The sequence below is a fragment of the Balaenoptera borealis genome (genome assembly GCF_965194805.1).
Source record: "Balaenoptera borealis genome assembly, chromosome: 15".
NCBI classification, from domain to species: domain Eukaryota; kingdom Metazoa; phylum Chordata; class Mammalia; order Artiodactyla; family Balaenopteridae; genus Balaenoptera; species Balaenoptera borealis.
Window position 1 is genome coordinate 33176657 of NC_138871.1, and position 16323 is coordinate 33192979.

The 16323-nt window shown below is 44.5% G+C and overlaps 1 protein-coding gene across 3 annotated transcripts in view; it reads right to left on the reverse strand.

Annotated features, from left to right (window-relative positions):
* Window positions 1-1141: 1141 nt before the first annotated feature.
* Window positions 1142-16323, reverse strand: part of ARHGAP25 (Rho GTPase activating protein 25) — a 110659-nt gene continuing 95477 nt past the window's right edge. For all 3 annotated transcript variants that reach the window (XM_082356345.1, XM_082356346.1, XM_082356347.1), the window contains 6 exons: window positions 14577-14709; window positions 12011-12084; window positions 10045-10166; window positions 9046-9242; window positions 5909-6435; window positions 1142-3132 (listed from right to left, as the gene is read on the reverse strand). In XM_082356345.1, the coding sequence (XP_082212471.1) occupies window positions 2925-3132; window positions 5909-6435; window positions 9046-9242; window positions 10045-10166; window positions 12011-12084; window positions 14577-14709 (1261 nt within the window). In that variant the 3' untranslated portion in view covers window positions 1142-2924. The remainder of the gene's footprint in view (window positions 3133-5908; window positions 6436-9045; window positions 9243-10044; window positions 10167-12010; window positions 12085-14576; window positions 14710-16323) is intronic.

Genomic DNA, 16323 nt, shown 5'->3' on the forward strand with positions numbered 1-16323 from the left:
TGCCATGTGTGGATACAGCCAGAAGCCTGTCACCCAGAAAAGAATCCTCACCTACCTTGATCTCAGCCTCCAGCCTCCAGAGCTGTGACAAATAGATACCACCGAGTCCGTGGGATTTCGTTAGAGTGGTCCAAGCGGATGTAGACAGGACTCATCCCAGCCAATCCCCTAATACAAAGTGTCCTATCCAGTGCACACATGTATGGAAAACCATCAGATGTGCCTCACGCTTAGGAGAAAATGCCCTAACGTGCCATGCTCGAGGCTGTGAGGACATGCAAAATGTTGGTGGGAAGAGGGTAAGGGGTTTTAACGTGCATATTGCAGACCTTTTGGAGTTCTCAGCACCTGTGCCGGTAGAAGAGAGGGGAAGGCGAAGGAGTGGGTGGTTGGAAAAAGGCAGATTCAGTAGATCCTGCCCATGGCAGGGCTTTGAAAGTAACAGTGGGAGCTCCTGGGTCCAAGACAGCACCGGTGACATAGGTCAGTCTGGTTTTGCCTTCCAGGAACTGGCTCCCAGGTCCAGGTGAGGCCTGGAGCTACATTGCCATGCATAGCATAGGTGGTCTTTTGGGGCACTGAGGACAGTGTGGCCTCAGACCCCAGATCTTCTTCCCTGGCCCTTCCTTGGACTCACGAGGGCCTGGGGTCCTGGAGGAACTCTTTCTTGTGTTCTCCTCATATGGAGGGTGGCGCAGGAGCAGCTTAGGCAAACCAGGTCCCCTCTCGATTGTGAAGAAGACTTGACGTTCCGGCTTCTGATGCTGGACCTGCCGCTCTGTGATCTTGCAGTTCTGGCAAAAGGTGTGGAATGAGAGGTATCACCTGACCAGGAGGGGCTTGGGATTCAAACATGGGCCTTCCACCCAGCCTGAGACCCAGCAAGGTCCTATAACGTGGACCCCCAAGCAAACAGGCTTCAGGGCTTCCTCTTTGCTCCTTGAAACAAATGTTCCCTTTGGAACTGTGAAGCCGGCTACTTCCATACTCAAGTCTATATTAGCATTCAAAGGGTCCGTGCCAGGAACCCATGGGAGAACATGGCACACGTCTGGCAGAACTATAGACACTCATCAGTGGACATTAGGTGTTCAGGAAGTGTTTCTATGTTTGCTACTCTGTAACTGAAAAACAAATCAACTCCAGGAAATCAAATATTTTATTGCTTTACTTAATAATGTTCCAAATCAGTCTCCCAGCCCCCAATCTGCTGTAAGCAAGTCTCTACGAGGAGCTCTAGGTGCCATCCTTATCCTCTGTCAGTCTGGTCCTTGGGGTGCTGGAGGTGGGCAGAGCAGGGCCTGGGTAGCAGGACTGAGAAACATCGACCCCCTGTCCATCCCTTTCACTCTGTGAGTAATATGTCATGGCCACAGGCAGTGGGGAATAACCAGAGTGAAGAAAACACAGAGAGGAGGAGAAAAAGGGAGAAAATGATAGGAGAGAAAGGAATAAAGGAGGAGACACAGATGCTGTGGAAGGCTAAACTCTCACTGTGTAACCAGAGATTCCAAACCACTAATTCAGCCACATGGCTTCAAGAGTTCAAGAAAATTATGGGAGTAATGGGATGAACTATGTAACATTAGTACAGGTAATACCTGCTGGGAAATTGGGCCAGGAGTTTCCAGAGCTAAAAGCACATTTGAGAATATCTACTTATATTTGTTTTTTATCTCATCATTATTCAATTTTTGTCCTGTGTATGTTTTATGATATAACAATACAGTAGTACGTGTGTATAATTTATAAATAAATAAATATACCTATATTGAGGAATGTATGTTCAAATATTTTCTATTGATGGGGTACATGGTCAAAAGAGCTTGGAGACCACCTAACTAGAATGATGACAAAAATCACTAAAGACTCCACCATCCTACCTATCAAGGCCTGGGGCCTCACCAGGGGCCTTGGCCAGGGTGGCTTAATGTAGAAGGAAAAGTCAGCTGTCAGCTGGGAAAGCCCTCTCCCAGCTCTTCTCTAGTGCCACAGGTCCCTTTAAAGGGTAAAATCACTTGCATTTTGGGGAAATAGGAGAAATATTATTATCATGACTGTTACTATCTAAACACCCAACTAGCATCTAAGGAAGCTGCATCATAGTGGGCCTGCCCTATGCAATCGTGGCCTCTGAAAGGCAAGTGGGATTGGAATGCGGCCCATGATCTGCTCATCAAGCCATGTGCCCAGAGAGGGGTGCATCTGTCCCCAGGCAGGGGAGACTTTTACTCTCATCATGGTGTTGTATGGATTACCAATAGCCCTGCTTTTTTTTTTTTATTTGAATCTAATTTTCTAATCGCTTTTGCTTTCATAAATCCAATTTACTGCTTGTTTTGTCTTTGCCTAATACTAATGTCAGGTTGGCAGCCCTGGAGAGTCTGCATCACAGGGGGGGCGGTGGCAGAATGGGGTCCTGGCTTCAGTAGGTGCAGCCCCTCAAAACACAGCCCACCATGGCTGAGAAATCAAAAGCTGAATATCATTTTTGGCCCCTGTGTCTCAGAGACACCCGAAGGCCGTCTGACTAGGTGAAATGTTCCACACAGGAAACAAAGAACCAACTTCTCAGTCCAGCCTCTGTTGGTGTCAGCCTGTTGCCTGGGTCCTGGGATGTGGCCTGCATCAGAGTCTCCATTCAGCCACGGGAGGTGCCACTTCACTCGGCCTGAGACCACGGTGGAGTAATGCAATCCCTTTGAATACAGCCCCGGGGCTCAGACATGTCCACACAAGTCCCAGCTCACCCTTATCCTCCAGCAAACTCCACTGATTTATTTACTGGGAAGTGTGATGTTTCCCCCCCCCAAAATGTCCTCTCCTTCTTAGGTAGGAATGTTGCTTCCTGGTCATCAGCTAGCAGCGAGAAAGGGAGCATTGCTGGGTCTCTGCAGGCTGTCTCTGTGGTGCTCCTGGGACCCTCAAGCATCGGTCCTGGGCTCCTTCATCGATTTGACAAATTCCTTGACATCCTCTTCCAAGGCCTTGTTCCTCCTCTCCACATCCTCCCGGGAGCGCTCCACGTTGCGGAGGCTGATTTCCAAGGCTGCAGACTTCTTCTTCTCCTTCTCCAGTTCTTCACTGAGCCTCACCACCTTAGCCCACACATCATAATTTTCCGTCTCAAGGCTACGAGGAAGGAAAGAAAAGAATGAAAGGACGGGGTGGGACCTCTAGACCTTCCCTTCAGCCTTTCCCTCAACCCCCTCTGTCCACTTTACCTTCCACATCCCAAGACCCATCTCCAACCTGTACCTCCTAGTTACGTCCCATCCCCGACAGGAGGACTTCCCAGTTAACCTGAATTCCCAGAGCCTGTCCCCTTTTTTGTCATTTGTCATCCATCTCATGACATCTCTTGTGTTGTTTTTCACATCGTTTTGTGTTTTGTATCTCCCACCACACAATAAAGTCTTTGAATGAAGAGACCACCTCTAATATTTACAGCCCCACAGCGCCTTGCATCTGTCCTGCTCAGTGGAAAGGTTGACTGACTGCTGAACCCCATCTGGATTCCAGATTCCCGGCGCCGGTGTACACATGCATGCTTTCTCATCCTGCTTCATTGCAGAGCACGGACCAGAGCCTTCTCTTATGAAGGTTCCTGGGGACCAAGATTTGGAGAATTTGGGGGAGCTGCCCCTTGGGAGCAACTGTCTTGTCAGGCCCACCCTTGTTTCTGAATCCCACTCCAAGTGAAGGATCTGTTGGATTCCCGAATTCGCAGGATTTTCATCGTTACTGGCCAAAATCCTAGTCTAGTCTCAGGTGCCCATCTCTCTCCCTCCAGGCTGTGCTGAATTAACCCTTGGGAATGAGAGTACATATGACATTTTTGAGCCAAAGGAGGGAATTTCAGGCCTATGAGGAGACTATGATTGGAAATTGGCTTCAGAATTTCATTCTGTGAGATGCTGCTTCCCTGCTACCCAATGCCCTGCTCATTTTTATACGGAGACTTGAGCTCCTGTTTGAGCCCATCTCTGGCTTCTATCTTCCAGGGCCTTGGTCCATTTTGCAGGCAACGGCCTCTCTTCAGAGCCTTGCTTACCCCTGCCTGTTTCTTCTTAAAGCCAAATTAGTCTCATTCCTCTGGAATTCCACCCATTACAAATTTAGTTTTCTTCTCTGAGTCCTCCATATCCTTCTTGTTTTGGGGGGCAACCTCAAAAGAGACACCATGCTAGATCTTGACCACTGCTTCCAGTGGAGAGGTAGAATCTGAGTGGGTTTGGGAGGTTGGCTGACCCGAGTTCAAATCTCAGTCCCACCAATGACTAGCTGTGCAACCTTTTTATACTTCCTAAACTCCCATTTCTTCTGTAAAATGGGGGTATTACCTATTTCACGGGATAACTGAGGGGATTATATGAGAAGGCGTGTCTGAAGCATGAAGCTTAGAGCAGGCACTGTAGACTGTTAATTCTCCTTCCTCTCCCAAGGATGGAATGGGACAGCGGATTCAGAAGACTTTGCTCCCTTCAGGAGGAGTGGCCACCTCAATGGCAGCCAGTTTTTCCCCACCCTGTCAATGACCCCTGTGCTAGAAACTGGGGCTCAGTGTCTGCTCTGGGGTTGCCTTGGTCACTGCCAAGATGTCACCCAAGTCTCAGAGTCTACAAACAGCTGATTTCAGTTTCTTAGACAAGAAGTTATGTGTTGTTCTAGATGGGCAGCCCTCTCCAGGGAACACAGGTTCACCAAAGTCTTCCTTTCATGTACCTGAGTCTCTATGGACTGAAAAGTACCCGTCGTTCGAAAACCCCACTAGGTTCATATTTCACTAACTTTTGATTAGTGTGACTTTAGGCAAATCTGGATTGAGATTTCTTCTCAGGAAAAATCAGTGGTGTGAAAAAGATTTCAAGAAAGTAGTTTATCTACTCAAGTGAGCAAATCATGTCCGAGCATCTTAGAGATTTGTGTGAAATGGTGGCAATGGCCATGTCACCGGCCTCGCTTCCGTTCACCCCCTGCAGTCTGAGATCGTGGGGAGTTAGTGATCCTGACCCATTGAAGCCTCAGTCAGGTCAGGGGTGCCCAGAAGCTCTGCCTCACTTAGGCTTTCAGGTGGCTGACTAGGCCCTCTGCATTCTCTGCCCTCTCCCATCAGTCACTCCCCTGCTGCCACCAACCACCGCTCTTCCTCTGCATGAACACGCCAGACCCCTCCCTTCCCATAGCCTCTGCACTTTGGTTCTCTCTGCCTGGCCTGCTCTCTCCCACACCCACCCCAACCCCTCCCACATGGACCTCCCTCGTTCCCTCCCCTCCTTCAGGCCTTTGCTCAAGTGTCACCTTCTCAGTGAGGCCTTCCCCAACCACCCTATGTAACACTGGAACCCCCTTCCTGAGCTCCCCAACCTCCTGCCCTGCTTTATTTCTCTCCCTAGCATTTTCCACCATCTGACATAGCATATGTTTTAATGACCTTTTTGTATTCTCTGTCTGTCTCCACTAGAAGGAAAGCTCTATAAGCAAAAGGGCTTTTGTGTGTTTTGCTCAGTGCTATTCTCTAACAGCTGAGATGGTGCCTGGCACATAGTAGATGCTCAATAAATGTTTGCAGAGTTGATGAATAACATTAATATAAAAAGTTTAAAAATTTCTCTTAATTCGTTAAGACATGTTGATGCTTAAACAACCACTGTTTGGAAACAGTTGATTAAACTACTTAAGCTACATATTTAACTTTTCATGAATGTAAGGTAAAGCTTAGAGTGTTCACTAATTTAGTCATCTCCTCAATGCCTTTGCCCTGTTCCTTATTAGGCCCAACTGCTGTAGATAGCATCTTCTGTAACTGAAGTTTTATAATGTCACTTCTTTGGCAGAGGAGAACAATCCCTATTGCTTTTAAGATGGAAGGCGAGTGGCTGCCCAGGGCCCTCTGGACGTGACTTACTTTTCAATCTGTTCCTCATACATTTGCTTCTGTATTTCTATTTCCTTTTGCAGCTCCTGGACCATCCTCTGCAAAGATTCAAGTTCCTCTTCTCCGGAGTTCTTTTTCCCAGGCCCGGTTTCAGAGTTTAGGCTGGCAAGAGCATCTCTCTTGGAGTCACAGGCCTGGGATGATAGTGTACCGGCTTCATCCCCAGGGGACCCCGGCTGGGTGGGGACATTATCATAGGTGGAAGTCCGCTGGGAGTCGAAAAACTGTGGCACATCTTGAGACATCGTTCTCCTGTGCCCATCCCCTGCCTTCCCCTCCAAAGGAGATGACCAGAACTCATTTTTAAAGATCTCTACTTTGCAGCTGTTGGCACCTTGCAAAGCTGATGTCAAGAAGCATTTCCGGTTAGGGAGCGTCTGAGTCCTTTTTCGTGACTGCAGCTTCCAATCTCCTGGCTTTTCCCTGGATGCTTTGTCTTCTAGACACCCATCACTTGGCCGTTGTCCAGTGGGGCTGGTTGCATCTGAGTTGCTGGCCTAGAAAAAAGTGGTCACGGATGTTACATGGGTTTTTCCCACACGTGTCACGTTCCCAAGATAAGGATTAGAGACTTGAAAGAAAGTATCTCCTGGCCACACACCTATGAAACTCAATTAGAAGACCATCTCTTAATTTGTCACATTAGTTGATTATCTGTGTGGCATTTTTCCAAAAGGATATTATACTTGAAGGGACTCATGCTCTAGAGGTAAACTGCTGACTAAAATCAATTGTTTGTTTGTAGTAAGGGACCCTAAACTAGGATTCTGTTATAACCTTAGAATGGGGGGGGGGGGCTTTTCTAACTATGACCCAAATCCAGAAGCCATATAAGAATAATTTGATAAACTCAATCCACATGTGTTTCCACGACCCCCAAAATTAAAAATAAAACAAAGAAACCACCACATGCTAAATCAAAGAATGACAAACTGACAAAAATATTTGCAATGTATATCACAGACAACAGGCTACTCTCCATAATGCATAAAGTTCACAAAAATTGAGAAGAAAAAGACTAATATAAATATGGGCAAAGAGCAAGATCAGAGAGTTCATGGAGGAAAAATGCAACTGGCCCTTACACGTAAAAAAAAAATATTTGAACACTCTTATAACAGGAAAAACTCAAATTGAAATTAAAATTACTGAAATATTAGTTCTCATCTAACAGATGGGCAATCCTCCAAAATCTGACAACACACTCTGCTGGCGAAACTATAGGGAAATAGGTTATTTCATGCATTGCTGGTGGAAGTGCAAAATGGCACAACCACAGTTTAACAATGTTAATCAAAATTACATACTACAAATCTATTTACCCTCTGACTCAGCAATCATACTTGTAGGAATTTATCCCAGAAATATATTTGCCTGAGCACAAAATGAAGCATGGCCAAGGTTATTCATTGCATCCTTGTTTGTAGTACAAAGGAGTAAAAGAAACCTGTTCATCTATGGAGGTTGGCTGAGTAGATCACGGTACATGCACAGAATGTAACACCACACATCTGCCAGAAACTTGAGGTTGTATGAGGTACTGCCTATGTATTGACATGAAAAGGTCTCCAGGGTATCTGTTAAACAGAAAAATTCAAGATACACAGTAGCGTGTGTGTGTGTGGAGAGGGAGAGAGTGAACATGTTACGCTTTGTGTAAAAAGGGAGGTAAATAACAATTTACACTCATATCTGCTTATATTTGCAAAAAGGAACACTGGAAGGATACAAAAGAAACTGATAAAGGCATGGAAGAATAAGGTGGGTGCAGACAGCAGAGGGAGCAGGAGTTCTAAACATCTCTCTTTCTTTTGTTTTGACTTTCTTGAGTCATGCATATGTATTTTTAGATTAAATTAAAAAGGAAAAGATTGAGCCCTAAAATGAGAAATCAGAGCTCAACCTGTCTGTCTGACGCTTCTAGCTCATCACCTGCCTTGGCAACCCCACCTGGAGTCAGAAGGACCTGGGCCCTGAGGTGCAAACTAGATCTAAGTCCCACTCTCGACCATTCTACTGCTGTCATCTTGGGACAGCTGGTCAACCTCCCTGAGACTCAGTGCCTCAGCTATAAAATGTGGATGATAAATTCTGCCCTACAGAGTAATGGTGAGGACTCCAGATGTGATCTGTTTAAGGTTCCCAGCACACTGCCTGTCCATTGCTGTCCATACTGTTACAATAAATACAGAAACTTGTCAAATGAGCACAACAATGGCTACTCTCAAAGATGTCTAGGATGATTTCATTATATGAAATAAACATTTCTAAATATTAATTTGATTTTAGAGTATTAGTAAATGCACTGTGTCCAGACAGGCATCACCCAAGAAAAATCACAACTACCACCATCTTTTTTCCAATACATTCTTAATCATCCTCGGGATTAACAGTAGGCAACTGACATTACCTGGCGAACTGGAAATTTTACATTCATTCCTTGACCACACATAAAGAATTAAGCTGCTATATAAAGTTCACACATTCTTTTAAAAAATATTTGCCTCTATAAATACGTTAAAATATTTGAGCTTTGCAAATTATTGGCCTAAATAGTCTAAATTTCAGAGTCTGCAGAGTTTTTTGACATTGTGAACGTGAGCCCCAACCCTTCAGTACAAATGAGGGGGTTGACATTGCTGAGACAGCTTATCAGGGAATGAGAAATATTACACAAACACATACATACTCTGAGAAAGGAATCACGTTTCATGGCTTAGCAGGAAACCGTTCTCTCTGGACTTTCACCCGGAATTTTCAACAACTCTCACTAGAACATTAACACTGTGGTATGTAATTTCCCCATCGAACTTCCCTGGACTGAGTTTGAAAGGGTTTAGAGTGGGCTTTAGTGAGGACTCCCATTGCTTAGTCATTGGGGGATGGGCACACATGTCACTAATCCCACCTCCAGGATACCAACAGAAACTAGATTTTGAAAGAGGCCAGGCTTTCAAGATTCATTCAAATGGGTCTATATCAGCTGTGCCCACTGCCACAGCATCACCCAGGGCTCCCTAAATCGCCGTTCCAGAGCAGCTCTTACATGGAATGACCTGGACTGAAGGAAGAGTCGGATGGAAGGAGGAAGGCCCTCTGCACCTTACCGTGTTACTGACGCTGTCTGTTCTAGAAATTGGAGGGTCCTCAGTGGCATCCCAGCCCACAGAGCTTCGCGCCACTGGAGGTTTCTTGGGGTCATTTTTGGGGGCAGGGGGTGACAAGGGTGCATCCTTGAACTTGGGAAAGAGGACTTCGTGGTCTCTGATCATCATGGTCATCACTCTTTGGATTTGAGGAGTCCCTGAAAGAAAGAAGAAAGACATTTGTAGTGCTGGACCATGGGGCAGGTGGTCCTCAAGTTTCTCCACCCATGAGATGTCTCTAAACTTGACTCTAAAACCACATGGCCCCAAAGGACCCCATTTTCTCCTCACAGGACCCTTCTTAATTGCTTGGGGTAGGAGATTGTGGTGAATGGGATGGGATAGAAGAAGGATATGGCAGTGGGGCGAAAGAGGGTTATTTTCGGCCTACAGTCCTCTGGATCAGTCTTTGATCAGTTTATAGGCAATACGACAGGAAAGAAAATGAAGACATCTTTCTCTGTTGATGTGATCCTCAGTATGACATCTGATTTCTTATTGCACGCATAGAGAATGCGTACCAGGCATACTGCCTCCCCCAAACCACGGCAGACATCAGTACTCTGTGTCAGGACTCTTGCTCACTGAACCAAGACACTACCTCAGAAGTCTTTTCAGCGCAGCTTTACAAGTAGCCTCTTTGGGAGTTGCCTTATAAAATCACACTTGTTTGCTCTCTCTGGCTAAGGATGTTTAAAAGTACTAAGAGACTAAGAAACACTAGCTAACTGTTTTCGTGCTAGCCTATCATACTGTGTGATGACTGGTAAATCTTTAACCTCTCTGCTCTGCTGTAACCTGGAAAATGAACATAATTCCTGCCTGCTTATTTCACAGGGCTATTTTACAACTCAGACAAGATGATCAACGGAAAATGCTTGGCAAATTGCAGAGCAATTTGGTAGCGATGTCACTGTCTTTACTTCTTCTGCCCCTACCTTCACCACAGGACCAGCGTACCTCTCATGATCACAGCAGGGTCTTCGACCTTCGACCTGATGAGATTCACACCAATCACAGTAGCCAGATTGTCCACACTCATCTTGTTAACTCCACAGTTCAGCTGGATTTCATGGAGAAACCTGTGGGCAACCAGGAAATCCCAGAGTAGGAAATAGGAAGTTGCCACAAGGAAGCACTTCCAGGTACCCACAGGATCCCAGAGGTGGGTCTCAACTCTTTCCTTCTGGTCTCAGGAATGGGACCAGTCTGCTCTGACTACAAGAATTTAGCTTCCCCCTGAAAGATTCAAGATCAAGGAAGAAGAGACACAAGCAACCCAGCTGCTGATGGTGGCACTGGGGCCAGGGGTGGGTGAGGAGTCACATCGGCAGGAGACAGGGTCCAGTTCAGGGAGCTAAGAGGAGACAAGAAGGACTAAAATGGGTGTTTGACTATCCCTGGTCCTGACTTTACAGGCTTCTCTCCCAGGCTCTCAGCACCTATCCCAGCTGAGTCTCCGGAGAAGAGAACTTCATCGTGGGAAGATCTCAGAAATGGGAATTCATGGTACCTCCTTGGTCTCATCCTCAGGTTACACCACCAAGCATCTCAAATTCTCAGCAAGTGCTCAAAAACTAACACTGAATTTTTGCTGTAATCCCACCTATTTGAGGAATGAAGCTCTCAGATTCACTATTTTAAAAACCTGAAAAGATCAGAAAAAAACACTTCTAAATACTGTCTCTAAAAACCATTTATAAGTAAATCGGCTGAAGCAACATAAAATTCCAAATACGGAGAAATTATCAAATAAGTGGCGGGAGGGTGTCCAAATGAGGAAACATTATGGAATATTATAGAGTCATGTATAATCCTACTTTGTGACATAGGAAAATGCTCACTATACAACATTTAGCTAAAAGAAGCAGGATACAAGTATATATATATTCTTTATTTAAAAATATATTTCTAATTTGGTATAAAAATTGTTTCCCTATATTTATATTGATGCATGTGATGATCTATCACAGAGACAAAAACATTCAGAAGGAAACACACTCAAATATTAATAGTGACTTTTTCTGGGTGAGGGGATTTGGGGAAATGTTCATCTATTTACAGTATTTTATATTCTCCTAGTTTCCAAATCAAGCATGTGTAACTCTTTTATCATCTGGAAACTACAAAAAATTATTAAAAAAAAAATAAAACTAGGGCTTCCCTGGTGACACAGTGGTTAAGAATCCGCCTACCAATGCAGGGCACACGGGTTCGAGCCCTGGTCCGGGAAGATACCACATGCCGCGGAGCAACTAAGCCCATGCACCACAACTACTGAAGCCTGTGCGCCTAGAGCCTGTGCTCCACAACAAGAGAAGCCACAGGAATGAGAAGCCCGCGTGCCGCAACTAGAGAAACCCGCGTGCAGCAACAAAGACCTAACGCAGCCAAATATAAATAAATAAAATAAATAAATTAAAAAAAATAAAGATAAATTTCAGCTATGTCTGACATGGAGATCCAGGCTCCCAACTCAGCCAGATCTGGGTCAATCCACATGCTATGTGTTGCCACAGAGACAGCACATAGCAGGTCTGTCCTCAGAAAGGGAATTAAGAAAGGTGGCCTGGAATGAATGTCTCTGGGGTGCTAAGTTATGGTCCAGAGACAGGAAAATGGGAGATGATTCTAGAAACATTATAAGAATTCTGAGTTCTAATGCCTGTCCCAGGACTGTGGGCAGCACTGGGGCAGGCTTGAAGGAGGAAGCATGTTTCCTTTTTATGCTGATTAGATTTTCCGGGATCCTTTCAATTGTCTTGGGGACACAGGAAACTACCTCAGTGCTATGTGAATAGAGTTGACCTTCCAGAGGTCTGGACCAGAATCTCTTGAGTTCACAGAGATACTCTTTCCTCCTCTAACTGGGGAATTCTTTCTGGTGTGGCTGAAAATTATGGAACTGATACCAGGTGCCTCTTACCTGCAGATGTAGCTTAAGAGACTATAGTTGTCTCGAGGAAGGATGGAGAGCTGCTTCATCAACTCCTGCTGAGCCTGGGAAGAGATTTTTAATGCCAGTAAAAGAGCCTGCTCACTTGCCAGCAATGGGACCCTGGAGCATAATTGGTGCATCTCTGCAGAAGCAACACTTTGGCAGTCACTCCTGTTCCCGTAGTTTTGTGTGTGTGTGTGTGTTTTAACATCTTTATTGGAGTATAATTGCTTTACAATGGTGTGCTAGCCTCTGCCCTACAACAAAGTGAATCAGCTATACATATACATATATCCCCATATCTCCTCCCTCTTGTATCTCCCTCCCACCCTCCCTATGCCAAGCACCGAGCTGATCTCCCTGTGCTATGTGGCTGCTTCCCACTAGCTATCTATCTTACATTTGGTAGTGTATATATGCCCATGCCACTCTCTCACTTCGTCCCAGCTTACCCTTCCCCCTCCCTGTGCCCTCAAGTCCATTCTCTATGTCTGCGTCTTTATTCCTGTCCTGCCCCTAGGTTCTTCAGAACCCTTTTTTTTTTTTTTTAGATTCCATATATATGTGTTAGCACACGGTATTTGTTTTTCTCTTTCTGACTTACTTCACTCTGTATGACAGACTCTAGGTCCATCGACCTCACTACAAATAACTCAATTTCATTTCTTTTTATGGCTGAGTAATATTCCATTGTATATATGTGCCACATCTTCTTTATCCATTCATCTGTCAATGGACACTTAGGTTGCTTCCATGTCCTGGCTATTGTAAATACAGCTGCAATGAACATTGTGGTACATGACCCTTTTTGAATTACAGTTTTCTCAGGGTATATGCCTAGTAGTGGGATTGCTGGGTCGTTTGGTAGCTTTATTTTTAGTTTTTGGAGTAACCTCCATACTGTTCTCCATAGTGGCTGTATCAAGTTACATTCCCACCAACAGTGCAAGAGGGTTCCCTTTTCTCCACACCCTCTCCAGCATTTATTGTTTGTAGATTTTTTGATGATGGCCAGTCTGAATGGTGTGAGGTGATACCTCATTGTAGTTTTGATTTACATTTCTCTAATGATTAGTGATGTTGAGCATCTTTTCATGTGTTTGTTGGCCATCTGTATATCTTCTTTGGAGAAATGTCTATTTAGATCTTCTGCCCATTTTTAGATTGGGCTGTTTGTTTTTTTGATATTGAGCTGCACGAGCTGCTTGTATATTTTGGAGATTAATCCTCTGTCAGTTGCTTCATTTGCAAATATTTTCTCCCATTCTGAGGGTTGTCTTTTCGTCTTGTTTATGGTTTCCTTTGCTGTGCAAAAGCTTTGAAGTTTCATTAGGTCCCATTTGTTTATTTTTATAAAACTTCTAATTTTGAAATAACTATAAATCCACAGGAAGTTGCAAGAGTAGCCTGGAGAGGTTCACTGGTTTTGGTACCACTGCGCCACCAGGGAGAACTTTTAACATAGTAGTGCTAAACACTAACCTCCCCAAAGTGGGCAGTTAGACCCCTTTATTAGCTGTGTAACAAATGCATTCATGGGCCATTTAGTTTTGCAAATCTCGGTTAAAAACCATAATAGGGGCTTCCCTGGTGGCGCAGTGGTTGAGAATCTGTCTGCCAATGCAGGGGACACGGGTTCGAGCCCTGGTCTGGGAAGATCCCACATGCCACGGAGCAACTAGGCCCGTGAGCCACAACTACTGAGCCTGCACGTCTGGAGCCTGTGCTCCGCAACAAGAGAGGCCGCAATAGTGAGAGGCCCGCGCGCCGCGATGAAGAGTGGCCCCCACTTGCCGCAACTGGAGAAAGCCCTCGCACAGAAACGAAGACCCAACACAGCCAAAAATAAATAAATAAAATAAATAAATTAAAAAAAAAAAAACCATAATAGTTTTATTGTTGTCAGTCAGGTTTTCTTTTGCTGGTTGGCTAGTTTGTTGTCAGTCAGGTTTTCTTTTGCTGGTTGGTTAGTTTGTTTAACATGTTGACTATCAGGGCTTTAAGGAAACAATTTACACAAGGATCAAAATTCCTGCTGGTGAGGAGCTGCATGATGCTGCAGATGGGGACTGCAGACCCTACAGGCAGCTGCAGCTGAAAGGAACCAAGAAAAGCTCTTGTCCTTCCTCTCCCTGGCACATGTGTTTCTTGTATACCCATGCATGACACGCATGGTCATCGCAGATCTAGAACATTTGGACCTCTCACCTGCCCTCCAGGTGGGTCAGTCTGTCTTTTTGTCCCAGCGGGTCTTAGCAAGGCCATATTGCTTGAAACCCTTCTCAGAAGCATCCTCACTCTCTTACTAATTTTAGAGTGACTTGGGGGTATTTAATGATAGTCCAGTACTTTGTTGGAGTGCAACATCCCATAAAGGCTGTCACCATGATTGGCTTCATTGGAATTTTGTTGCTGAGAGTTCCAGTTTGACAAAGTATCTCACCAAAAGTTATGGGGTTCACCCATGACCCACTGTTGCTTGCCTACCAGAATAGTGTTCAGTAACCCTCACCTTCTTCCGAAGCAGGACAACTAACTCTATTGAGATACAAACCTTTGCCTCATCTGCATTCATGAGCTGCCCGCAGAGCAGAAACCCCTCATACTGGCTCCAGGGAACCACTGGCTCTGGGAGGTCTCGGAGGTAGAGCTTCAGCAGGGAGGCTACCGTGTGCACATCTGTATCTCTGGAAAAAAACAAACAATGTTTTTTGAAAACAAACCTCCAGAACTCTCCTCACCTCCCCCTTGGTGATCCACTGAATAAGATCCCAGCTTCCACAAAGACATTTTGCAGAGGAGTAGAGTCTGATAAAGATGTATCTGACCAAAATATTTTTGCAACTGCCCCTTCTGGAATAATAACCCCCAACACCTTTTCCTTTATCTCTTCTACCTAACTGCCTCAAAGATAAGTTTAAGGTCTACTCTTCCAATAAGCCTGTTAAACTATTCTAGTCTTCATTGCTTTCTTCTTTCTCCAAGTCACAGAGTACAATTGAGCATTCTCTACTTAGTCTCTAGTTTTTCATGTGGTAACTCCTTATAGCTATGACCCATTGATCTCTTTAGTCTATCAGAGAGCTTAAAATAGGTCTGGGATTCATTCATATATTCACACAATCATTTATTCAACCAATGTGTTGAGAGAACCTACTAGGTGCAAGACACTATGTCAGGCACTGGGGTTTCAGCAGTGAACCTGAGGGACCCACAGGATCCCTGTCCTCATGGAGTGACAGAGCTATGAAGACTCAAATGTTACCAAGTCATTACAATACTGTGTGGTTAGTGAGATGACAAGGAAGTCCAGGACTTGAGACTGCATGGAAATGTAGAAAAGGGACACCCAACGCAGAATTGGGGAACCCTAGGAAACTCTTCAGACAAGATCGGAAGACTGATGAGGAATTAGAGCATGGGGTAGGCAGCATATCTTTCAGCCTGGAGGATGGAGACAAGACTGGATGAACCATGGCCCAGGAACCAAACCTGGCCCATCACCTTTATTTGTACAGCCTGTGAGCTAAGAATGGATCTAACATTTTCAAATGGTTGGGGAAAAAACTCAAAAGGAGAATATTTCATGGCATGTGAAAATCATGTGAAATTTGAATTTCAGCATCCATAAATAAAGTGTTACAGGAACATAGCCATGCTCATTCATTTTTGTATTGTCTTTGGCTGAATTCTTGTATAAGAACAGAGTTGAGTAGCTGCAGCAGAGACTGTCTGGCCTGCAAAGCCTAAATATTTCATATGTGGCCCTTTAAGAAAAGTCTGCTGATCCCTGGTATATGGAGCTATTGTGTTTATTCCGCAGCTCTATAAGAGAAAATGAGTCTGAGTATACCATATACTTGAAACTCATTAGTGAAAAATATTTATTCCATATCAAGAAAAACTGGTCATGCACTCCAATGTTCATAGCAGCACTATTTACAATAGCGAAGACATGGAAGCAACCTAAGTGTCCATTGACAGATGAATGGATAAAGAAGATGTGGTATGTATACACAGTGGAATATTACTCAGCCATAAAAAAGAGTGAAATAATGCCATTTGCAGCAACATGGATAGACCTAGAGATTATCATACTAAGTGAAGTAAGTCAGACAGAGAAAGACAAATATCATACGATATCACTTATATGTGGAAACTTTAAAAAAATTGATACAAATGAACTTATTAACAAAACAGAAATAGACTCACAGACATAGAAAACAAACATGGTTACCAAAGGGGAAATGGGGGGTGGAGGGATAAATTGGAATTTGGGATTAACAGATACACAATACTAT